The sequence below is a fragment of the Lolium perenne genome, chromosome 2, assembly GCF_019359855.2.
Source record: "Lolium perenne isolate Kyuss_39 chromosome 2, Kyuss_2.0, whole genome shotgun sequence".
Lineage (NCBI taxonomy): Eukaryota > Viridiplantae > Streptophyta > Magnoliopsida > Poales > Poaceae > Lolium > Lolium perenne.
In genome coordinates this window covers 127,186,091-127,212,854 of record NC_067245.2, presented here as the reverse complement: position 1 = coordinate 127,212,854, position 26,764 = coordinate 127,186,091, and the positions used below count along the sequence as shown (strand labels likewise).

General features: G+C 45.3%; 1 protein-coding gene and 1 long non-coding RNA gene across 2 annotated transcripts in view; both read right to left on the bottom strand.

The window, feature by feature from the left end:
• Window positions 1-26,764, bottom strand: part of LOC127333484 (uncharacterized) — a 122,832-nt gene that overhangs the window by 49,263 nt on the left and 46,805 nt on the right. The window lies entirely within an intron of this gene.
• LOC127328783 (uncharacterized) lies at window positions 4,682-6,428 on the bottom strand. The gene is made up of 5 exons (XM_051355357.1): window positions 6,424-6,428; window positions 6,056-6,339; window positions 5,049-5,262; window positions 4,776-4,967; window positions 4,682-4,688 (listed from the first exon to the last, which is right to left on the bottom strand). The coding sequence occupies exons 1-5, from the start codon at window positions 6,426-6,428 to the stop codon at window positions 4,682-4,684; spliced, it is 702 nt and encodes a 233-aa protein (XP_051211317.1).

Here is a 26,764-nt window from a genome sequence, read left to right as displayed (position 1 = left end):
GCCCTGATGGGCTCAGCCATTCTCAAAAGCGTAGGGTGCAGCGGCTGCGAAGCTTGGAAGAAGCCGAGGCACAGTACCTGTACACGTTGAGGAAGGCACGGCCCGATCTGGCCGTGAAAATTCAACAAACATTGAAGACAGAGGTGCGCCCGCCAAAGAGAGTATGGCGCCCTAAACAGGCGAAAGACGATGCACAGGCACCAGCTGATGCCGATGCAGAAGCGTCGGCTGTTATAAACACAGTGACCAGGATCTCGTCAGAGATTTATGACCCAAGACGTAGTGAACCTTCCTCCAGCGAGTCACGTCGCCGGGATAAGAGACCAAGAAGTGGTAAACCCTCGTTGGGCAGTGCAACGAAAAGAAAGGCCGATTTTAGCGATCGGCCAGTATTATCCCCAACGTATGCCTTGCCTGTGTTCAACATTGACTTAGCAGGCGACGGGAAGCTGGGTTACGGGTTTACATCAGCTGACGAGCTAGAAGAGATTGAGGAAGTCAAGGGGGAGGTCAGGAAAACGTTGGACGCCGGGTACATCAGGCCACACAGGTACATTGAATGGATTTCCAATGTTGTACTTATGAAGAGAAAGGATGGCCGATGGCGCGACGCTATAAACGACCAAGACCCTAGCAACGCTACTCCGAAGGGTGAATAGTCAGATTGACAACGGCAAGGAAGGCCGATTCCAGTAATCGGCTAAAATTATTCTCACCACATGTGTTCACTGCTGTACTAATTAGCGTGATGGGTGGTACGACAGGCGAAAATTGGCCAAAAAAGCCGGTAATCACTCGAAAGATTCGGCTCGGGGGGGGGGGCATATACCTAGAGGAAGTCCAAGGCCACGGAGTATGTACCCAGAAAGAGCCGATTCATGAGATCAGTCAGGCTAGTACTACAAACATGGTCTCCATAATCCCGACAGAGTAGCAGGTCCAAGACGTTGGACGCACGTGGCAAGGCCGGTCCCTGCGGTCAGCCCCAAAAAATGGAAAGTGGAAATCTTATCTCAAACACGCCACGTAGCTACAGTGGAAGTCCAGGAAGTTGCAAACCATCATCAAACATTGCAACGAGAAAGGAGGCCGATCCCAGCAATCGGCCAAATTTATCCTTAACATACGTTTGTTTGGATTCAGTATTGATCCAACAGATGCCTGAAGAGCCGATACCATCAAGTCCTTGACAGAATCGGCTCGGGGGGCACATAGAAGGATGGAACGCGAGGATACGGAGCTTGTAGCAACTCAAGATACATTCTCCGACAAAGTATGGGGGCCGACACATAAGCAAATCGGTCGCGTAAAAATTGAAATTTTTTTAAGAATAAAAAGCCGATGCAGGGACATCGACTCAAGGGATACGACTGTTACAAGCAGAAGCCGAATGGAGCAGTCATCGAGTCACGTGGAGAGGCTCTACGGAGGAACTCCTCAGTGGAATTGTTTGGTGACCCCATTAGCAAATCAAGTTCTTCATTGAGAGCATGCAAAACAGGATGAGGGTGAGCTCAACAAAGGGAGTTATTTTCTGCTACAACCATGAGAACGGCCGATGATCATCTAATTGGCTGTGACGTTTGCTCCTGGGGCTGGACCAAGCTGATGAGCCGATCCGACCAACAAAGGGCAAGAATTGGACTGAAAAAGCTCGGGGGGCAACTCACCTTGAGGGTTCTTTGCTCTGGGGAGCCGATTCTATTGGAATCGGCTGACTCTGCAATATAGCTGGGAGGCTGAGGACGACACATTGGGCGGGCTCATTACAGTTCTTGCCTTGACTGAGGCTCGGGGGGCAGCTCGCCCTAAGGGTTTTTCGTTCTGAGGAGCCAATCTTGTTGGAATCGGCTGACTCTGTATCACAGCTTGGTTAAAAGGTGGTGAATTCTTGCAGAATAGAACCACTAATTCGAAGAGGAAGCCGTCATAATTGACAGGCTTTGGGCCAGTTTGTTGCTGCAAAGAACAGAGCATCGCAAGGAAAGTTGTAGGCGGTCAAGATTTTCAGCAATGGTCCTAAAATTCTCCTGAAGGCATTGACTCTGGAGTCTTGCCGATTTAAGCTAACATTAAGCTCAGGGGGTTTGGATTTCCGAGGTCTAAGGTTTGCGCGACTACGATTTGGTCCTGTTCGACGGGAATCTTGGGTCTGAATTGATCTATCTCGAGATTTATCATAAGAGTCCGATGCGTTGCCATCGGCTCGTGGAGCGTTGATCAGGATAGCAGTCGGCAAAGCCAGATGAGGAAGAATCGGCTAAATTAACATACAAGGAATCGGCAAGATCAAATTAAGGAGAGTTCTTCATTGATAGCCAGATTCTTACATGAAGAGCTAAAATTGCTCTCAAAAGGAGTTGCCAGGGGATACAGTGCCCTATCTACTACTGCTGATCCTAGTCTAAGGATCCCATCTACGGGCCATTGCTGCCCTCATCGTCGCCGTCATCACCGCTGTCGGCGCTGCTCCCTACCGGCTCGTCGTCGCTGCTCCAGCGGCCGCCGGCGGGGCCTTCGTTGTCTTCATCCTCCTCGTCAGCGTCGTCGTTGCTGTCGAAGTCACTAAGGTTCCCCGGCCAGGGGCAAAATCGCTTGGCCGGGGGCTCGTCGGAGGAGCTGTTCTCCTCCTCCTCCTCCTCGGAGGTGGTGAAGTCCGCCCAGGAGAGGCGATCGTCATCGCTCTCCTCCTCCGTTTCCCCGTCAGCAAGGAAGAGGGGGTCACTCTCCCCGTCGGTCAGGGATTTGTCATCCTCAGACCAGACAGAGAAGTCGTGGTCCTCTTGGTCCCACGCCGTTGGGGTGAGAATGTCGTACGCCGCCTGCGTACCCCACTCAGGCGTCGACTCTCGGATGGGAGAGGACACATAGGAAAGTCCCGACGAGGAGGAAGACGAAGAAGACGAAGACATGGTGGCAGAGGAGGGTGTTTTGAAGGCTAATGCGAAGGGGATGAGGAAGAGAACTGTTTGATGCGGTTAAATAAAGGAGATATCTTGGAGATTTAATGCTCAAACAGTTTCCGAGGGCGTGATGCCAAAACTGTCAAATCGTGCAGAGGAGTTGGGAAGGCAAGTTGTCATGATGAAGGACTCTGCGACGGTTCTGCTCTGCCACGACATGACCCGATGAAGGAAAAGCATAATGATTTTGGAAATGTCATTTCCAAAACCAGGGGGGCATGTGTTATCACCGGAATTTGACCAAGTCAGAGGTGGGCCGCGACCAAGATGGACTTGAAGATATATACGTGGAAGAAATATATGAATCGGCCTTGTGTACCAAGTTTGGGCTAAATTGCCCATGTATCTGTAACATATTAGGATACGTGTCGTTTGGAGGTTAGAGTTTGGGCTCGTGCCCGGTTGGGATTGTTCCCACGTTAGAAAGTCCCCTGGACTATAAATATGTATCTAGGGTTTATGAAAGAAACAACAACTCACGTTCAACCCAAAACAAACCAATCTCGGCGCATCGCCAACTCCTTCGTCTCGAGGGTTTCTATCAGGTAAGCGACATGCTGCCTAGATCGCATCTTGCGATCTAGGCAGCACAAGCCCCACGTTGTTCATGCGTTGCTCGTACTGAAGCGTCTTTGATGGCGAGCAACGTAGTTATCATAGATGTGTTAGGGTTAGCATAGTTCTTCGTATAACATGCTTACGTAGTGTGACCCCTGCATGTCTAGCCGCCCTCACACCTATCTCAGGTGTGGGGGCGGCACCCCGCTTGATCTTTATTTAGTAGATCTGATCCGTTACGATTGCTCCTTGTTCTGCAAGGATTAGTTTAATATCTGCAATAGTTAGGCCTTACAAAGGGGTGGAGGATCCAGCGGCACGTAGGGTGGCGTTCGCAAGCCCTAAACAGGATGTTCCGAGGATCAACTTCATGTTGGTTTTTAGGCCTTGTTTAGGATCGGCTTACGATCACCGTGCGTGGCCGCGAGGCCCAACCTGGAGTAGGATGATCCGATTATGCGGTGAAAACCCTAAATCGTCGTAGATCTAATTAACTTTATCTTGATCAAGCAGGATCACCATATATTCGTGCACCCCGTACGAATCATGGGTGGATCGGCTCTTTGAGCCGATTCACAGGATAACCTGAGAGCCGATCGAGGCTCGTATTTAATGTTTACGTGTATGCCCTGCAGGAAACTAAGCGAGGCATCCCCATCACCTTCCTGACCAGGTATAGGTCAGGTGGCACGCCCTTGCACTTCGCATCGGACGTGTGACCAGAAGAGCGTTGCGGGCCGTCGCTCGGAGGGGTCTCAGCCAGCCGCAGCTCTAGGCTCTTCCCGGCTCTACCGTGTTGACAGTCGCTGCCCGCCGGTGGGTTTTGGCAGTCAACACCAGCATAATGAACGATTGAGAAAGGAAGCTCATCCATAACTATCATTTGCGCAAGTAGCTGTCTAGATAATTTCGGATCAAACTCCCAATTCTTAAGCATAGATGCATGAGGAGACGAAACTGAGGACTTCATCTTTTGCACAATGAGGTGCAGATCTGACCTTATTGTACAAGTGGTCAAGTGTCTGCGGACACCACTTGTACCCACTTCGCGTCCAGCTGGCAAAAACTCATTGCAATGCTTACACTCAGCTTCCACAAGCTTTCCATCATCATAATGGGGAATGAAATCCCTCCAAACAACGGAAGTTAACCTGCGTACTTTACGTCCTACAAAAGGCAGTAGATAACATTTGTAAGAACATTTTCACTAAAATTTAAGAAAAGGCAGTAGATAACATTTGTAAATCATCTCACCGCGTATCCTGTAGCTCATTCGCTTGCTTCTTCTTCCTATCTTGTAACTCTTTCCTCCTTGCAGCCACCTCCAATTTAATCTTTTTGTTGTACTCTTGCTTTAGCCTCCTCTCTTCTTGCTTATGCCTCCTCTCTTCTTGCTTATGTTTCCTCTCCTCTTGTCTCTGCTTCATTTCCTCTTTCTTTCTTAATCTGCACTCAAATAAGTGTACTCAAAATTTATGGGAATAAAACATAAACAACGAAACGAGAAGATAGAGATGAGAGACTCACTTTCGCTGCTCATCCAGGGCATCCCACACCTGCTGGTCCTCATTGATGGTTTCCCACTTTAGCCTCTGCTTGTCAACATCACCCATGGGATCCAATTCTTCGAGCTCAACCGGATTCATGGATGGGCCAGCCATTTCTTCGAGGTGAACCGGCTTCATGGATGAGGCAGCCAATTCTTCAAGCTCAACCGGCTTCATGGATGGGCCAGCCATCCCTATATATTCAAGAACACATATAAGGAACAAGGGCACAGTCAGTTTATTCCGAGTTTCTGACCAAATGAACAAGTGCACAACACAAGACAGTACAATACACAGTATAGCGACACAAATGAAGCCATGCCAACTTTCTATCAGGTCAGACTTTGTACCATACAACTGCGAATGTGTGATCCGGTGTGCTTCAACTTTCTTTCTACAGTCTGCTACCCCATGACAAATATAGCTACCCAGGGAATATTAGTACCATATACTGGGTCTCATTTTACTACAAATTGGGAGAAAGGGAGCTGAAGGGCATTACCATCTTCCTGTTGTTGGCTAACTGAATTGTTTTTTGTTGGCTGACTGAATTGTTACATTCTTGAAAATTCTGTCAGGGGCAGCTTAAGACCGTTTGCGTAGTATGTGTTTTATCTGCTTCCAAACAATCACTCTATTATGTAAGCTTGCCAACAGCCATTTTGCCCTTGTATAGTTGGCCTTTCTTAAGCTTTGGCAAAAACCGTTAACCTTTTCAGAAGTATATAGCACTTCTTACTTCCTGTGCAACCAAGTACCGCTTTGTAGATGGAATTGGTTTGTCAATTGATAGTAACTACTCCCTCCGTTCACTTCGCATATGTATGAAAAAAAAAGAGCCCGTAACAATTGCATATTGAAGAGCAACATCAAGTAGATCAAGCATGTTCGTATCTTGCACAGAAACTACAATGTGTGTCACAGGAACCAAATAGTATGGACTACACTGAATCAATGAAATCCTAGTGAAGAGGAGAAGTTCCTCACCGTCGAGCACGGACTTGCTCCCGCCACTGCACGGGCCTGCTGGTGCTGGAAAGGCCATGGTCGAGGCGGAGGGCACGGGGAAGGTAGGCTCCGCCAGATCCATCTGCTGCTGCCGCTGGAGGTGGTTGGGGGCGGCGCGTGCTGCTACCGCTGGAGGTGGTTGGGGGCGGCGCGGAGGAGGTGGTCGGGGGCGGAGGAGGTGGTCCGGGGCGGAGGAGGTGGTCGGGGGCGGCGCGGAGGAGATCGAGTGGCGGCGCGGTCGCGCGGAGGAGGAGCCCCTCTGTCTGCTCGAGGATGAGCCGCTGGGAATCGTGGCCTTTCAGGTTTTGTCCACCAGCGCCATATAAATCTTGTGGTGGGCCGCTTACGCCATTTGGGCCAAATTTCGCGGGCGGCGTATGTGGGATCGCGAAACGCCGCTGCCACTTACATCCTGAACCCATAGTCCAGGGGTAGACTACTCACACATCACACCGGAGGCGACCATGGCGGCGTAGAGTCCTCCGGGAGATGATTCCCCTCTCCGGCAGGGTGCCGGAGGCGATCTCCTGGATCCCCCGAGATGGGATCGGCGGCGGTGGCGTCTCTGGAAGGTTTTCCGTATCGTGGCTCTCGGTACTGGGGGTTTCGTCACGGAGGCTTTAAGTAGGCGGAAGGGTAGGTCAAGAGGCGGCGCGAGGGGCCCAGACCATAGGGCCGCGCGGCCAGGGCAGGGGCCGCGCCGCCCTATGCTCTGGCTGCCTCGTGGCCCCTCTTCGTCTCGTCTTCGGACTTCTGGAAGCTTCGTGGAAAAATAGGCCCCTGGGCGTTGATTTCGTCCAATTCCGAGAATATTTCCTTACTAGGATTTCTGAAACCAAAAACAGCAGAAAACAGCAACTGGCACTTCGGCATCTTGTTAATAGGTTAGTTCCAGAAAATGCACGAATATGATATAAAGTGTGCATAAAACATGTAGATAACATCAATAATGTGGCATGGAACATAAGAAATTATCGATACGTCAGAGACGTATCAGTATGGTGGGCACTTTTGGCATATTTTGGTTTTTGGTGGTTGGATGCACGAGTAGAGATCATACTCAGTACAGAATGAAGGCTAGCAAAAAGAAAGATAGCGACCAACTAAGAGAGCAATAATGGTCATAATCATGCATAGTGACAAAACTTATTAATTAAAGCATATGGTGATATTAAAAGTCTAAACTAAATGATCAATTCAACCCAATTGAAACATCAGAGGAGATCTTCCATTTACATCACTATTAATATGAAACCTTTTTACCCGTATCCAACACCAATCAACTTATTTGAAACAACTCTCATTTATAATATTCATTAAAGATCTGAGAGCTAATCATATATAACTGAAGCATACTGACAAGCTCTGAACAAAATAGGAGTGAAAAACCAGAGCTAAACGTAGTACTAGCAAAAATAAAACGCTCGTTGAACAATAAGAGTGAAAACTAGAGCGTTCATACAATTAAAACGGATCGTGTCTCTCTCCCAAACAAACATGGTATGATGGTGCCCACTTTATTGAAAATAAAATACACAACAGAAAATAAAGACGCTCCAAGAATAACACATAGTATATGAAGCAACAAAAATATAGTGAACGGAAACAGGACCTGATATTTTTATTGATGAAGAAGGGGATGCCTTGGGCATCCCCAAGCTTTGACGCTTGTACTTCTTGAATATATCTTGGGGTGACATGGGCATCCCCAAGCTTGAGTTTTTGTCCATTCTTCATCTCATCTCATCATTCTTCTTTCCTACACTTGAAAACTTCCTTCATAAAACACTCATCACAAATCTCATTAGCAGCGTTAGTGCAATGATAATATTAATCAAATCTACAAAGTTCAGTATGACATATGAAAAGAATTTTAATAAGCATTAGCTACTGTAGCACAACTTCAATGAGGTTCTTTGATCAAGAGAACTCAAAAAGGTGGGCAAAAAGATGCAAATGCAAAACAGTGCAAGAATCTGTCAAAAAAGAACAGTTCGTAAAAATTGATTTTTAACAAATAGTTACGCTGCGTAACTCGAAAAACTCTGAAAAAATTAAAGTTAGATAAATACCTGGGGAAGATGCTCGCAAATTGGCAGCTCAAACTTACGTTCTGGTGATTTTTGGCGATTTTTCTCGTGACGAACCAGAAACAGTAAACAAGATTGCAAATCTCCCAAATACCACTTTCTTACCATTAGAGGCAATTCTTGGCACAAAAACAAAACAAACATGATAAGGAGAGGTAATTACGGTAGTAATGACTTCCAAGACTCAACAAAGCAGTAAATAACAGAAATATAAACATATTGGGTTGTCTCCCATAAAGCTCTTTCTTTATAGCCATTTAAGATGGACATGATTATTTGATGGAGCTCTCAAACCCCCTTTTTTTTGTTGTTGTTTTCCAATTATAAGTGAAACTGACAAAGAAACAAGAACCAAATAAAGAACCTAATAAAACTAAATAGGATAAAAACAAATATAATAAAAGCAACTATATACAATGCTTACATGTGGATGGGTAATATTGAGTTTGAAGGAGACAACCTCATGTTGGTTGATGGATAGGGGGATGCCTTGGGCATCCCCAAGCTTAGATATTTGCATCTTCTTGAATATTCTCTTGGGATCCATCTACACATCCCCAAGCTTGAGCTCTTGCATCCTCTTGCTCATCTCATATCACCATATTGATTGGAACTTAAAAACTACATCCACATAAAGCTTCACAAAACTCATTAGTAGGTTAGTACTCATTAAATAAAATCCACAAGTGTTCAAGTATCCCTAATTTCTATAAAATCTATCAAATATTTAGCCACTGTAATACTGAGGTTTCTTATTATTTCAATCGTACGTCGAAAACGAAGGAAACTTTTGAATCCTAAGTACAATATTTAAACAAAGAGAATAGAAATCTGTCAAAACTGAACACTCTGTAAAGATGTCACTCAATGAGATAGTTACGTAGCTCAAATCGTAAAACTCATGATTAATGAAAGACAGATCATAACCTCAGGTCTATGCACAAAAAATTTCAGATCAAAATGCCATACTGACATTTTTCACGAATTTTTGCAGCACAGCACAGGAAATCTGTCTCAACGGAATCAGTCCGTAAAGATTGAATTATTAGATCTGTCTACGTACCTCAAATCAGAAAAGTCACAACTAACGAAAGTTAGATAGCAAGCACTACTATGCCCTCAAGAAATTTCAGATCAAGATCACATTCTGGTGATTTTTAAAATTTTCTACAGTGGAGCACAGGAAATCTGTTTTCTAGGCAGCATAGTGACAAACTTGCATAACAAACACTATATACACTATTTACAAGTTTTTAATGAAAATCTTCCATGGAAAGAATTTTTTTGGTTTCACAGGCATGAACACAAGTGTTCAAGGTCGACCCCCACTTCACCATTACTCATCTTTCCAATCACTTTTCTTTTCTGAAAACATTTTTTTATTTTTTATATAAGAAGTACAACTAATTTTTTTTGTAATTCGCATTCCCTATCCATACAAGAGATAGAGAACAACTAGGTACAGGAAGTAAAACTACTTAGAGATTAAGCAAACAAGTGCACACGAAAAATATTCACCTACGCTATGGCTCCCCGGCAACGGCGCCAGAAAAGGTCTTGATGTCCCACAAGTATAGGGGATCGTGTGTAGCCTTTTCGATAAGTAAGAGTGTCGAACCCAATGAGGAGCTAAAGGTAGGATAAACATTCTCTCAAGTTCTATCAACCACTGATACAACTCTACGCACACTAAGCGTTTGCAATATCTAGGAAATAAAACTAGAGCGATAACGGGTATGAGAGGTGACTTTGCAGAACAATAAAATACACGGAATAAATGTTAGTGCTGAAGCAATAAAACAAACTAAACTAACAGTACCATGAGTGTGGAAAGGCGGTGGTAATAGTGGTGGCTTTGTCCAAGATCAATTAGTGAAGATCTTGGGTTCAATGTCTTTGATGCAGCTTTCTATGTAGGAGAGGCTAAATATACATGCTCTCCCTCCGGGATTACAAGTACTATATGATTGGCTTGCTAGCAAACATCCGTAAATACTAGCAAGCATTAAGGTTTCCCCAACAATAGCCTTAAGTAAATGGTCTTCTTACTCCCATACATGCAACTATCTGGTTCGCGTCCTTAGGTTTCTGTCACTCCGGTAGAACTTCCCCCTTCTAGTATACAAGTACTACCAATCCTATGGTGCTTGATCCATGCGCGCACAAATATAATGGGCACCAAGGACGGTAACATATCAACATACAACTCTAATGAACCAAAGAGAAACAACCAATCAATCAAAGAACAAATAAACTATGGCAACATGACATAGATCATAGGATTATAACTTATAGCATCAAACACCATGTTTACATAGGGAGGTACAGAGGTTTGTGAGAGGATGGACCACTGAATACAATGAGGATTTGGTGATGGAGATGGCGGTGAAAACGTTGGAGAGGGGCTCAGCGAGGAGCGCCGGGAGGCGGAGGCGTGGGCGGCGGCGCGGGGGACTCCTTCCCCGCCGCCGGCATCATGGGGGAGCGCCGCCCCTTAGCCTTCTTCTTACTTGAGTTGATGCTGGTGTAGATGAGTGTTTCCCCCTCCTTGGCTGCTGCCAAGGAGGAGGATTTTCGTGACAATGCTTGGGGGCCTCCAAAAATAGGGTTTCCCATCAATATATAGTGTTGGAGATGCAATCTAGGTCATGAAATGGATGCCCCTTTGATCCAAGGGCTCTTGGGCACCTCTAGAACCTTTCTAGGACTCCCCTCTGTCCTTCATGAGCCTCACAACTCGTGGCTGGTCCGAAATATCCAGGTATGGAAAGAGTTTGTGTCAAATACGTCACCAACTTTCGGAGTCCCGAGACTGCACGAACCTCCGCAGTAATTCTGCTCTGCCAGATGCATCCGTTGTCCGTTCTGGACGAATAAGATATCCAAATTGTTCGGTTTGAAATTCTCTACAACTTTGTAGTTTACGACTTTACCATTGGACGTCGTTTTGATAGAGTTTCGAAGCGATCTTTGAAAATTGTTCAGCAGGGACAGATTCCGGGAAATTCCATATTTCACCATAATGAGCTATTTCCTTCCATATTTGCCTATTTCCTGCACAAAAAAGTTGAAACCAAGAACTTATGCACTTTTGCAACTATAGCACAAATGCCCGTGCGTTGCTACGGGTCTATTTTTAATAATTATTTTTAAGCCATGAGAATTTCAAGAAGCCAAAAACCGCTTACGCAAATACCGAACTAATATTACTGTAGGTTTCCTCAAATTTCCAACAACTCAACTCTAACTGGTTTTTTCTGCTATCATAGCCAATCAACGTGCATTAGTGGCCATTGATCATCTAAATAATGACTCCAATATTTACGATTAGTAATCTTTTCTTGGTAATGTGAAACAAAAAAAATCCAAATTAACACATGCCACTTTGGGTCAATGCAACATTTAATAGCATGAAACCATATTATTAGAACTCAGACAAAGCATTTTCTCCGAGCTTCAAATATTGATCTATGGCAGGAAGAGCTCACTCCAACCTTCTACCAAACAGACAAATATATCAATGTTATTGATCTATATGGCATGAATATCTCACTCCACCCTTGTACCAAACAAACAACTGTCTCAATGCAACTAATTGAAATAGAGGAATTATTAAAAAGTCAGATTAGGCCTAGAAGAGAGAGATATCAATAAGTACCTGGACGATTGTAGGAGTAGGGAGAAGTTGCCCTAGCTATCTGGCTATTTGCTTGCAGTTTAGGCAGTACTGTATTGGACTTGCCATAAGATAACATCGCTAAGAAATCAAGATTAGTCAAGATCAATTTTCTTACACATGCAAGTAGATATCTAACATCAGCGAAATCCCCCTACAAAAAATAGCATCAGCAACTTAGTCTACATATCCTTTTTTCCTGCACAAAATGTCTATTATAAATCTAAATGCTATTTGAGCCTCCAAATATATTTTGTATCACGACCAGTACTTATGCTAAAAAATATCCAATGTATTGGTGCTCGGAAGCACATATTTTTGCCTCTAAAATGCTGAACTTCAATACTCCAGTTCGTACAAACACGATTCAGTTCCGCTAATTTAATTATCCTCATAGTTCAGCATAGTATGAACATATCAGCGACGGACAGAAACAACTTGAGTTAAGGTATCCCTTCTCATCCGATTTCCGAACGCGGCGAGTGCGTCCATGCCGCCAAGGACGTCCTGGAGCAGGTCCTCGCTGCTGCAGAGGCAGCGGTAGATGATGGAGTTGGCGAGGAACTCGGCTAGGTCGTGCTTGGGGTTGCAGTCCGTCTCTGTAAGAGGCAGGGTCAGTTAACTGTTTGGATGTGATAGGAGAGAGCAGATTGTGTCGACCACACCAGAGCACCTAGCGTGAAATCCCAATAGCTTCTGCATATTTGATTGCAAACTACAGGTTCCGGCCTTGAAGAAAAAAAGGCAGCAATGGGGCTGCGTGAGGCGGACATGGCCACCGCCTCCGTTGTGTCGGCCGCTGTCCTGGAGCTCCGGTTCTGGTTTTGGGCTTCTGTGCACCGCGTCAGATCTCTGGTCCTTCAGCGGACTTAAGTCTCTGGCACCGCGAGTGATGCAGGGGCTGCGCGATATGGTTGTGGCCGCCGCCTCCGTTGTGCCAGAGTATTGTCCTGGAACTCCGATCCAGGGTTTGGGCCTCTGCATCGCGTCCTGGTCCTTCACAGAACTCTGGTCGCTCGATGCCCATGAGGGTGACCCGGTTGCCGCCGATATGTGGCTCTAGTCCCACAGAGAGATCGAGTCCAGCAACCCCGCTTCGATTTGCGCAAGTAGAATAGGTGAAGAAGACAACATCGCAGAGAATCTAGCGACGTGGTCAAGGCCGGCACCATGGAAACTCAGCAGCAGCGGACCAATCCTTGTATCTTCAAGCTGACTCATACTTGCTGAAAAGCTTTACTGCAGTCCCGGCCTCAACACCACCGTCCTGTTTCCACATCGGTGATCCCTCGCCATGCCACCGCTATTCGCCTCGCCGTGCTTCCGTTATTCGCCTGGCCTTGCCGATGCCAAATTTCTGGATCTAGATCGGGATAGAGGAAACACGTACGGGAAGAAACCGAGGAATCTTGCGAAATTTCTATGGAAATCCCTAGCATAGGAGAGGATGTATATAAGAGCGGATTGTCGTGGACAGGGGGTAAGAAATTAAAAAGGAAATTGATAGGGATTTGAGTTCAGTATAAGAGCTTGTGGAGGAACTCGACGAGGGCCAGATTGGAACGCCACAGGCTGACTCGATGGGGTTTGACTTTGCTGACGGGAACGAACTGGTTTTTTCACTTAGCGGTGGCATAGTTGGTAATATGGTCCTTAGTGGGAGGGCAAAACCGTCTAATAAAAAGTTGGACGAAAATTTTGGCAGAAACCTTAGCTCCTTTATTATTAGGTATAGATTAATATGTTAGTCCCTTAAAATATATAGTAATTGGTGTAAAACAAGCATGGAACATAAAAAATTATAGATATGTTTGCGACGTATCAAGGTTGCTAAGAAGAAACCTTTGAATGGAGACAACACTGGTCCATTAATGGTTAGTGGAATGCCCCAATGCAAGAGGGTATCTGCAATGCCAAGAGGTACAAGCTCTGAAGATGACAATCTTGGCTCTGGCAATCACGAGAAACTTACATTACCACCTGATGCCTCGCTTACTAAGGTGCTAGTTTTGTCCATCCTGCATATTCATCAATGCAGACATAAATGTTTTTCAATTGCGAATGCTAATTAATATTTTTTATTCTCGCTTGATTGATCCAAGTTGTGCTTGCTACCAGGTTATACCGATTACTACTGCTAGTAATACTAAGACGGCCCCTGTAAGAGTCACAACCCGTGCGGCCACAAAAAGACCATTGTCTGAGCAGCCACCTCCTAGAACTACCAGGGCCTCTTCCATGAGAGATACCGATTCATAGTGTCCACTTCATAGAACTACCAGGTCCATGTCCACAACCAGCAACAACATACATGACGAATCTGACTTCGATGTAGATGAATCTAGTAGCCAATCCAGACTCACCAAAAGTCGTAATCGTCAGAACTCTCCTTTTGTTGATCTTGGTCAGTTGTTCTACCAAGTGCTAACTACATTTAGCATGCTGCAAGTCCTTTCTCGCATTTTGCTAGTGGTTGTTGAGGCTGTTGGCCTCCCTTGTTTGTTGATAATATTTCTATAGGTCAGGGCAGTGAAAATGATGATTTAGATGAAGCAGACGAGGACCCAGTGGTCCCATCCGAGAATGGCACTGTTGGTAAAGGCATGTCCCTGTAATTTGTCTGTTCCTTACAGAGTCTATTTGGTGTACCACCATTATTATCTCATTAGTTGTTTATATGTGTAGCATTAAGGGGTTCGAACATGGGGAAAGGACTGACAAAATTGACCCGTTCTCGAGGATCCAAGCTGCCCCTGATAGTAACAAGAGGGAGGACAAGGCAGACATCAGCTCTTATCGGCGCAAAATTTGTAACTGAGTGCAACATTGCAGTCAGGAACCATATTCCTATATATACGCATTGGAAGAAGTACCGCCAAGACCCAAGCTCCTATGTGACTTCTATGGAAAAATGGCGGTATTTACAAACTGTATTCCTTTGCCTCCCTTTACTATTTATAAAGATTTTATTTCTCAGAAATTGTCATTCTTATGCATGTTCTTCCATACCACTAGGGGAAATTTTCAATGGACGCAAAGCAGTTACTAGTAAAAGTGTGTGCAACAAGCATCTTCAGAATGGTGTACGTCAGTTTTGGCACAATCTGAACAAAAAATACTTTGATGGCGTCCCACTTTCTGAAGTGCCTACTAAAAGTCATGTTTCCAGTACGACTAATAAGGATCGGTTGGAGCTTGTGGAGCACTGGAAGTCTCCCCACAACATTGTCAGTCTATTTTTTAAAATCGAAGTTTTTACTTGTACATGCATATGCATGTATATCGTTAGTAATTCTACCTTTCATGCAGAGGATCAATAGTATATATAAGACCAACCGTTCTAAGGTTCAGCTCCACCAAACAACTGGGTCGCGCAGCTACACTGCACACGTGGAAAATCTAGTATGTGAAGACCTGTGTTGTTTACAGAATGATATAGTACACAGTTCCATCAACAAGCTGGATGGGTATTTATTATGTAGCTTGTATTTTGCTGAATGCATGCGCTGGTCTATTAAATCACTGATTGTGTTCGTACATGTTTGGCATAGATAGTTAATATGTCTAACTCCTGGTATCATTTCCATGATGCTCTCCGTCCATAAATAGATGTCTTATATTTGTCTAAATTTGGATGTATCTATACACTAAATAGTGTCTATATACAGCCAAAATTTGATAAATCTAAGACATCTATTTATGGACAGAGGTAGTACATTGCTTAGTTCTCTGATGGATAGCTCAAGTGCATTTTAAACTAAATTCATTTTTTGGTAGGTAGCTGTTTGTAGGAGCTTTTGTGCACATCGTTGCTTGCGCTAAAGTCTGCAGATTCTTTCTACAATATAGATGCTCTGCATCGAACTGCTCTAAATAGTGATTAACTTGCACATCAACATATAACATCGCACACATTACTGGTTATTCACAAAATCCTTTATAGAACCGATAAGTTGGCTGCATGTATGTGTTTGTTTTCAGGGAGACTCGTACATGGGTAAAGAACCAAGTCCCGTGGATCTGTTCAGGGAGACACAACGCAGCAAGGACGACTGCTACTCCTCTGAAGTACAACGTGTTCTGATGAGTAAGCATTTATTGAGTTATCGCTGAAACGAAGTCTATACATTGCTTCATCAAACACCAATCTGTCTTCTGTCTTTATTGCTAAACAAGGCCGAGGTTGAAGAAGAGATGTCTCAACCTACACCAGATGGAGAGCCAAAGAATGAGACACGGGTTTTATCTGATGTCCTTGGTAAGAGAGTAAAGAAACCTATGTTTCTTCAGAATGTGGGACTCGAGCATAGACCCACGCGATCAAATATGAGCACCCTAGCTGATTTACTGGAGACAGCGGAGGGGAAAAGTGGACCTTCAAGATCATGTCGACTCCCAGAGTGCTAATCTGTTGGAGCTTAACGGATAGGTACATGAATCGAGAGAGAGGTAGGCTGCCATTGAGGCAAAGCTTGAAACGTTTACCAGGTCCGTGCGTGAGTAAACATGGTCAACTGGTGGTGGTATGGTGGATAGTTGAACTGTATTTTGGGTTGGTTGTCTTGCTTTGGTGCAAGCTAAACTGCCCTCCGATCCATATTAATTGACTTCGATATGGATGTATCTAGAACTAAAATGTGTCTAGATACATCTATATTAGAATCAATTAATATGAACAAGAGGGTATTATTTTGGAGGAGCTGAACTATTATATTGATGGTGCGAGTATGCAGGATGAACTTAAGATCGAATGTTATTTGATGCACAGTTATGTAATTATTCTGTATGTAATTATTTTTGAGTGTTTATGTATTATTTATATGTAAGGCCGCCACAAAATCGCAGCTATTTGACACGCGGGTTTGACAGACTGAAAGTAACGGCCTAGCTAAGATAACGTGGCCGGACATTGTTTGCGGGCCGGCATTTATGGGCTTGTAGTAACGGGTCGGTTGCGATAACCAGGCCGGGCCGTGCTAAAAAGCCATTATTAACACACCATGGGCTCGAAGTAACAGGCATTTTTGCAATTGTTTTTTGAGACGTTGCAGTAGTAATAATGGGCCGGGATAGTAAGGCCGCGCATTTAGGCTGTTAAAAGGTCGGCCATAAGTGGGCCAAGACAAGGACCACGTAAACTGGCTTGTCGTTATGGGCCACCAAAAATGGTCCACTCCCATAACAGACCGCAAAAATTGGGCCATCCGTCCGGACCGCCAGAATTGGGCCGTCCACTAATTGGCCAATCCTATGCCGGACTGCCAGAATTGGGCCGTCCACTAATGGGCCATACCCATACTGGACCGACACAACTGGGCCATCAATTAATGGCCCGCTGTAGTGACTACAAACATGGGCCCAAACTTCAGTTCCGTGCCACGTGTGGTCCTGCATGTGGACCCCAATTGTCTACGTGTCAGAAGTTCATTGTGCCACGTGTGAGGACGTTAGTGGGCCATCCACATGCACATGTTGGTATTCCATGTGACACGTGTCGACATGCCAATGGGCATGCTCGTGGCACGTGTCAGCCTTCGAATGCAATTCTACATGGACACGTCGTAGGAGGAGGTTGGTCTGGAGTTGTCAGCTAGACGACAATGATGACGTCATGCGACAGGACTGATAGGGCAATCATTGAACTGACATAATTCCTTGAAGGATCCGAGGGGACAGCAATCCGCGACGGCCAAAGGCGTCACAGCGAAGCGGGCCAGGTGGGCTCTGGGCCAGCACAAAGTCGTCACGGATCCATGACGGGAAAATCTAACCGTCAGTTTGGCAATCTGTGACGCGAGATCCGCCACGGTCCTGCAAACCGTCTGCAACACATGTCCATGACGGATTTCTCCCTTTCGCTGATGAACTAAAATCGTTATAGAAGACCCATAAGTTACTAGTGAGTAACTGGAACACTTGCAAATGATCTAGAGGATCACTGCAAGCATCATTATATGCTTTATTAAGCATTAGCAGTCACGAGTACATGGTGAGATGCTACACAGGTACAGAGAGCATCACCACAAGGCACAGACAGAAGCATAGCAAGCAACCATCAATCAGCTGATGGTCCTAAGATCATCAGAGCTTGCTAGAGCTTGCTAGAGCCTGCTAGAGTCAAGCATAGTATCAGGAACTTAGCCACTTGCTGAAGAAATACACCCAAACCGTAACTGAATAAACAGAAACTGAATATATGACTTTATAATTGTATCCAGAAGCACATGAAGGAAATGATATACCACTAGACCAAATTACATAAGGATAGCACACATCACACATCACTGGCCTTGCTCAAGGAAGGATTGCTCAAGGAAATCAAGCCAGAGATGGATTATAGGAATACACAAGACCAGGCAGTAGCACAACAGCAGCTGGAGCACCATGGCAAGCCATGAGCATCACAACATGCTCATGAGCATGAGCATGAGCTTCACAGCCACATAAACCAGCACAACTGACACTTGCAAATGCAAGTACTGCAAGCAACAGTAAGCCATAGATGCATACATAGATGACATACATATAGTCATAGCCACAACCAGAGCCAGCAAGCAAGCAATTGAACAACCCTTATAATGGACAGTAGCAAGGAAGGAACATCATGGCATTAGGGCATAGCAAATAGAGTAAATCGACCACCAGTCGAGCAGCAGCAAATGGCACAGCAGCAGCTAGCACAAGCACAGCAGCAACAGATAGCACAGCAGCAGTAGCCAACATAGCACATCAGCAGCAGCACCGCATGGCCAGCATCTCCAAGCGGGGAAGCAAGGCCAGTAGCCAGAGCTAGATGAAGAGGAGGAGAGAAGGAAGAAGAACAGGGGGTACTAACCTGGAGCTGTAGCACCACGACGTCACCGTGGTGGCACGGCGGCACAGCCAGGCCACGGCAGCGCCAAGCCGCGGTCAAGCCAGGCGTTCGCCGAGCGCAAGCGCTCCAGCACCACCTCGACGAGGCGCACGGCGTCACCGCATCATCCAGGGACGCTGGCGAACAACAAATCGCCGGGAGCACTGCGCAACCCTAGGCGCAGTAGGGTTGGGGGCGAACAGAGGAGGCCACCAAACTCAGATCGACACGGACCATCTGATGCGCCATCGAGAGGCGGAGCGAATGCGACCAATCTCGTCGCCGGAGATGGCCTGAGACAACCGAAATAAATCGGCGACAACAATGGTGATTTCGGCGTCGCGGGAGCAGCGAGCTAGGGTTAGACATGAGTGTGAGGGAGCGGGCGAGTGTGACCGAGCGGTACGGACCAGGCTGGTCCGACCTAACCTGTTGGGTTCACCCTGACAAGTGGGCCCAGGGGCAGTTTGGTCATTTCACAATTCTATTAAAATAGGAACTTTGACAAAAATCCATAAATGATTAATAGCTCTAAAAAAATAGAGAAAAATATGCAAACCACTTAAAATTTTATTCTCTATCATAAATAAATATGTAATATAATTTTTGAAACAAATAAATATTAATCATTATTAAATTCAAAGAATAATGAATTAATAAAAGATCATTAAAAATAAACCCCATATTTTTAATGATTAAATAAGTCCATAAATTATTTTGGACTTAAACAAAACTTGGAAACATTCCAAGATAATATTTTCACTCTTAAGGAGTATTCTTAAATTATTCTTATTCGCCATTTCCGACATTAAATTATTAAGCATCGGGAAGGGGGAACCAAACCCTAAAAGTCGAAAGCATGCATATTTGAATCTTTAACCATTGCCCTTATCAGACAATGATACTATCTTTTAGAAACAGAGGACCAGGGTCAGTCCAAACAATCCAACTGCACTACCTTGCAGTCACCAGGGAAGTTCATCGCCTGCTCATGTCAATTTGAGTATTTTTACCAAATTACTTGCAAAGTATTATGCTTATCACTCTTGCATGAAAAGCAAAATTGCTATCTTCATAATTATGAATATGACTATGTGGTGGGCAATGGAACCATGGCATGAGTATGGTGGAGGTTCCATTGCAATGGGTTTATATCCATCTAGGATTAATAACAAATGTCGTCCAGTGATTCTTGTGCCGTAAGACCCGTGTTAACCATAAGATCTGGAGTGGGATGGAGTAGTCAGTTGTGTTTCTTCCTCTCGTTCATCAACAAATGCGCTTACCGTAGTCATTTGAATCTCGAGGGACAACCGGAGTGGTTGGGGAGCCCTAAGTCCCCACGGTAATGCGGTCTATGATGGGTTGCAACGATCGGCAAAGGTATCGGGTCAGGAAACCTGATAGTAGTCGAGGTTGGATGGTATCCTATGGATACGCTGGCCGATGAGGACCCAAGGTCAGAATTGCAACAAAGGGTGGGTGTTCGGGGTCGTGGAGCAAAAAAAATGATTGGCTAGGACCTTATATCGGGCCTCACACCAAGGAAGTGTGGACGGGATAGATGCCCGGTTGGCACCAAGGTTAATATCTCTTATGGGTAAAGCAACACACCTCTGCAGAGTGTAAAAGAACCGTGCCTGTCACTTCCTGTTCCGGGTAATGGAACTGCGAATGCGGCCGGAAAGGAACTCCATGAAGTTCTAGACAGACGGTGAAGGCTGACGGACATAGCTCTTCTGAATAAAAGCAACCTTTTGAAGAAATGTTTATAAAAATATGCATTGGTATTAGACTTTCTGGTCTAATGCCGTAGCTAGTGCATTAAACACTTCTTTCCTATAATGAACTTGTTGAGTACGCTCGTACTCATACCTCTTATAATCGCATGCTTAGATTATTTGAATCATCTGGAGGAGACCAATGATGGACCAGACGGAGCAAACGGGATCTGCTATGAAGAGCCAGACCTCTCTGGAGGAGTAGAGGGGGTCGATTACCTGATCGTGTACAGAGTCGGGGAGGTTCCCGAGGAAGACCACGCCTAAGTAACAACAGTAGTAGTAGTAGTCGAGCAGCACGAACTCTATAGTATTTAGTTGCTCGAGTAGAATAATGTTAAGCCTACTTAGACCTATATTGTATAAGATAAGTAGGGTTCACCTAGAACCTAGGAGTTATCCTCTATGGACCCAGGAGGAGCTCCAATGTGATGTATATATTTGGTTTGTAATATAAAGTGACTAAAATAAAGACCAACAACTATTCTTCTGTTGTACTACTCTGAGGGATGTAATATTTGCGGATTGGTACTTCGCACATGTTATCTCAACGACTGGCATACTACAACATGCAGTGGTATGCTGGGTCACCACAGACCACGAGTGCCGCCGGTAAGCCTATTCGTCGTTGTCGTCATGGTCACGCCGGTGTCGGCGTCGATCAACTTCTCCTAGACATGCTCCTCCTCAACTTCGTCCTCGTTGGCCTCTTCTTCATACTCGTCGATGGGGAGTTCGTATGCGTGGCCATGGCGTATGAAGCCGGTGAGGATCTCGGCGCCGCCGGCAATTTACGCAACAAGTAACCTACTTTGAGTCCTCGCGGTGTCTACGATGCACATAACACATAAAAAAGAAAGGAAACTCACCTCGTCGTCACCCATGGACATGCCAGACGCGCTACTGAACACCTGGTGGGCGCTCCTGCTCTCGTTAGTGAAGAGGTGGCGGGAGAGGCAGGTGCCGTCAGTCACGTGGCCGTCGGTGCTTCCCGGGTGATGCAGATCAGACGACGAGTTTAGGTCGACGGGGAAGCGAAAGGCGCCGCTGCCCCTCGGCGCCGAATCCAGCAAGAACGACGTGTTGGGGTCGAAGGTTATGTCGCTGTCGGTGCACTCGGGGGAGTAGCGGGCGCGACCGTCCATCTGCAACAGACACATCTGAGAGAGCGATGGCCCCTCCGCGTAATACCCCGGTGACGAGGGTAAGCTCGAGAACCCGCCGCCAAAGTTGCGGTCGGCGCGTTGCTGGCTCCCTTCGGGCTAGCCGCCGCCTAAGCTAGGGCACACAGCAGCAGCCGCCGCATTCGCGGCTTCGAGACCAGCTATGCGGCGCCTTTTGCGGTCGGCCGTCAAGATGGAGCAGCGGCGTTTCTCCTCCTCCCACGTCTCCTGCGACTTGTTCATCGGCTTCTCCTTCGGCGCCATAGTGCGTGGCTTCGGCGGCGCCTTCGTCGGCGTCTTTGCTACCTTCACCGGAGCCTTTTTCTTCAGCGGCATAGTGGCGGCGAGGCTTTTTCGGGTTGTAGCCTGGATGAGAGATGGAGCGGCGGGCGGGAGAAATGAGCAGCGGAGGGGAAGGAGTTTTGGTGGAAAAGATGTATATTTTTAGGATACGTGGCTGATAGGCGGCTCTCACGCCTAAAAAAGTTCGTGCCGCGAGGCACCGGCGTGTCCGATTCGCGCCGTTCACAAAGAGACCGGCACGGGATTACCGGCGCTTCTACCGGGCTCGAAATTGCGCCTGCGTTTTTTGGGGCGCGCTAGTGTTAGCCCATTTAGGATGCCGTTTCCAAAATGTTATCGGGGACGCAGATGAAGATGCTCTGCTCTACTATTAAATTGCTATGGGTATGGTACGTGCGTACATCGCCTCCCGTTTTTCACTTCAGCCCCTTAGAAATCCTCGAATAAACCCGCAGTACACGTTCCCGTCAAAGGTAGAAAGGGGAATAAAAGCCCCGCCCGACGCGGAGGAGCCCAGATGGGCGCCGAGACCGACGGCTGCGCGGAGGAGCCAAGACCCACACTGGCGACGAGCTCCGACGCTTGACTGCCGCGCGCGGACGCGGACAGTGGCCTTCTTGGAGACGACCAAAGAGAAGGAGCCGAAGTGCACGTGCACGACCATGGATGAAGCCTACCTCCTAAAACATGTCATTCCGAGTCTGTGATAATTTGTAGGGGAGGTTGGAGAGCGCATGAATCCGCCATCGCACGCTCATGAGGAACCAGATCCATTATTTGGGAAATATTTCTAGCGGATGGGATATAGCACGGAGACGATGAAGCCACGCAGGAGTGTGCGGGACGGCCACCTTAATGGATCTAGCTGGTTGGCTTAGGGCCTCTACAACGGGCGACCCAAATATACGCGACGCTGAGCGACCCGTTTGCCTCCGTCTGGGTTTGGGCCGAAAATGTGTCTGGAACATGCTCTAGTAAGACCAGCATAGTGACCGGGCCATCTGCAGCGACACAAGTCCGACGCATATTTGCGTCTGGGATGCGTCACGTCGGTTGCGGACGGCCCAAGTGACCGCTCGCTTTTACACCGGGCCCTTGATATGTCTAATTTGCATCACTATTTTATATCATAATTTGCTGTTATTCATTGATATATTTCATATTTGGAGATGATACTTATGTTATTTCATCTATTTTGCATGTTTCATGATTATTGGAGGATCGCACACCGGAGTCTACTGGAAAAAGCGCCGTCAGAATGCAATATTTCGGAAGATCAACAATTGACGGAATTTATATGAAAAGTCCTATTTTTCCAGAAGACGAAGGGAGCCAGAAGGGGGAGCCGAGGAGGGCCGCCATGGGCCCACCTCATGGGCCGGCGCGGGCCCTACCCTGGCCGCGCCGCCCTGTGAGGAGGGGGCCCACAGCCCCCTCTGGCCTTCTCTCCTTCGCGTATTTCTTCGTCTCGAAAACCTAAGCTCCAGGGGGACAGTCGCGAAGAGTTACAGCCGCCTCTGCGGCGCAGAGAACACCAGAGAGAAAAGAGCTCTCCGGCAGGCTGAGATCCGCCGGGGAAATTCCCTCCCGGAGGGGGAAATCGACGCCATCGTCACCGTCATCGAGCTGGACATCATCTCCATCACCATCATCATCATCTCCATCATCATCACCGCCGTCTCCACCGCTGCACATCGTCACCGCTGTAACAATTTGGGTTTGATCTTGATTGTTTGATAGGGGAAACTCTCCCGGTGTTGATTTCTACTTGTTATTGATGCTATTGAGTGAAACCGTTGAACCAAGGTTTATGTTCAGATTGTTATTCACCATCATATTACCTCTGATCATGTTCCATATGATGTCTCGTGAGTAGTTCGTTTAGTTCTTGAGGACATGGGTGAAGTCTAAATGTTAGTAGTGAAGTATGGTTGAGTAATATTCAATGTTATGATATTTAAGTTGTGGTGTTATTCTTCTAGTGGTGTCATGTGAACGTCGACTACATGACACTTCATCTTTATGGGCCTAGGGGAATGCATCTTGTATTCGTTTGCCAATTGCGGGGTTACCGGAGTGACAGAAACCTGAACCCCCGTTGGTATATCGATGCAGGAGGGATAGCAGGATCTCAGAGTTTAAGGCTGTGGTTAGATTTATCTTAATTACTTTCTTGTAGTTGCGGATGCTTGCAAGGGGTAGAATCACAAGTATGTATTAGTCCTAGGAAGAGCGGTACATTAGCATAGGTTTACCCACACAACACTTATCAAAACAATGAAGATTAATTAGCCGTATGTAGCGAAAGCACTAGACTAAAATCCCGTGTGTCCTCAAGAACGTTTGGTCATTATAAGTAAACAAATCGGCTTGTCCTTTATGCTAAAAAGGATTGGGCCACTCGCTGCAATTGTTACTCTCGCACTTTACTTACTCGTACTTTATTCATCTGCTACATCAAAACCCCCTGAATACTTGTCTGTGAGCATTTACAGTGAATCCTTCATCGAAACTGCTCGTCAACACCTTCTGCTCCTCGTTGGGATCGACATTCTTACTTATCGAAAATACTACGATACACCCCCTATACTTGTGGGTCATCAAGACTATTTTCTGGTGCCGTTGCCGGGGAGTGAAGCGCTATTGGTAAGTGGAATTGGTAAGGGAAACTTTTACTGTTTGTGTTGATTTTATTTCTGCCTGCTGCTATAATTCATTATGGAGAGATCTTCTCTTGAGTTTTTATTTGGAAAATCTACTACTACTGCAAAGGTAGTGGATGAGGCGCCAGGTGAGGAAGAAATACCATACAAAATACCTATGAAAATTATTGAACGTGTAGTGGATAACCGTTATACAGGGGATGGAACTGTCCATCCTGGAGATCATTTACTGTTCTTGCATGAATTATGCGGTTTATTCAAGTGTGCAGGTATTGCTATGGATGAAGTGAGGAAGAAACTATTCTCTATATCGCTGTCTGGTAAAGCGGCGCATTGGTATAAATTACTGGATAATGGGTATTCTCTTGAATGGAATGATATCGTGCCCCGGTTTTATTCTAAGTTCTATCCTCCAAGTGAAATTCACAAGGATCAGAACCGCATATATAATTTTTGGCCTCATGATGGAGAGAGTATTGCCCAAGCGTGGGGGAGATTGAAGTCTTTAATGCTCAAATGCCCCATTCATGAGCTTCCTAGTAATGTTATTATTGATAATTTCTATGCAAGACTTTCTTTTCAAGACAAGACCTTGCTGGATACTTCTTGTTCTGGATCATTTACACGCAACAAAGAAGAGTTTAAAAGGGACCTTCTTAATCGGATCCAGGAGAATACTGAAGGATGGGAGAACGACAAAGATAGAGAATCAGGTATAAATTATGATTATAAATGCATTGAAGCTTTTATGGATACTGATAAATTTCGTAATAGGAGTGCTACTTATGGTCTTGATTCTCAAGTTGCTGCAAATCTTTATAAAGCTTTTGCCTCTCATTATGAATTGCCTAAGAAGAATTTTGATAAGTATCATGAACCGTATAAAGATAAAATTGATTCATCTATAAATAAATGTGTTGTAGTTGAAACTGTTGATCATGTTATTCCTGAAGCTTATATTGAAAAAACTCCTTTCCCTGCTAAAATGAAGGAGTACTCTGTTATAAATAGTGCGGTTAATAAAAGTGAAAAGAAACCTATAGAATCTGAAGAACAAATAAAGGTTGAACCTTCTGTTGCAATAGTTAAAGATCTTGTGACTGAAAATGTGGAGGATGGTCATATTATTTTCTGTGAAGATGCCTCTAATATTGTTTCACATCCTAATAAGTCTAGGAAAGCTAGTGTTCCTATGCTATCTGTTAGAATTGGTGATCATTGTTATTATGGTTTATGCGATATTGGTGCAAGTATTAGTGCTATTCCTTATGAGCTTTATACAGAGATTATGCACGAAATTGGTTCTTGTGAACTTGAAGATATTGATGTGGTTATTCGGCTGGCTAATAGAGAAACTATCTCTCCAATTGGTATTGTTCGAGATGTGGAAGTTCTATGTGGTAAGATTAAATATCCTACTGACTTTTTGGTACTTGGTTCTGCTGCTAGTAAGTATTGTCCTATCATTTTTGGTAGACCTTTTCTAAATACTTGTGGAGCTGTTATAGATTGCAAGAAAGAGAAAATTTTGACTAAATTTGCTGGTGAATCTTATGAGTTTAACTTCTCTAAATTTTCCAAAGCTCCTTATAAAGCTGATTCACCTAATAATGATTTTAGAGTTGAACAGTGTGCATCTATTGCTCTTGCCCCTAATAATCCTTTGCAGCAACATTTGGAGAATAGTGAGAGTGAAGTTTTTAGGGAAGAAAGAAATGAGCTTGATGAAATTTTCCTTCGTCAACCTATTCTTAAGCATGATTTACCGGTAGAAGATCTGGGTACAACACCACCACCAAAGGAAGATCCTGTCTTTGATTTAAAACCATTGCCTGATATTCTTAAATATGCTCATATTGATGATAAGAAAATATATCCTGTTATTATTAGTTCTAAGCTTTCAGAGTTCGAAGAAGAAATGTTATTGGAAATACTGAAGAAGCACCGAGGAGCTATTGGTTACACTCTTGATGACTTGAAGGGGATTTCTCCCTCTATTTGCCAACATGCCATTAATATGGAAGATGATGTGAAGCCTGTTGTTGAACATCAGCGTCGTCTAATTCCTAAGATGAAGGATGTGGTAAGAAATGAGGTATTAAGACTTCTTGAAGCTGGTATTATATATCCTATTGCTGATAGTAGATGGGTTAGTCCTG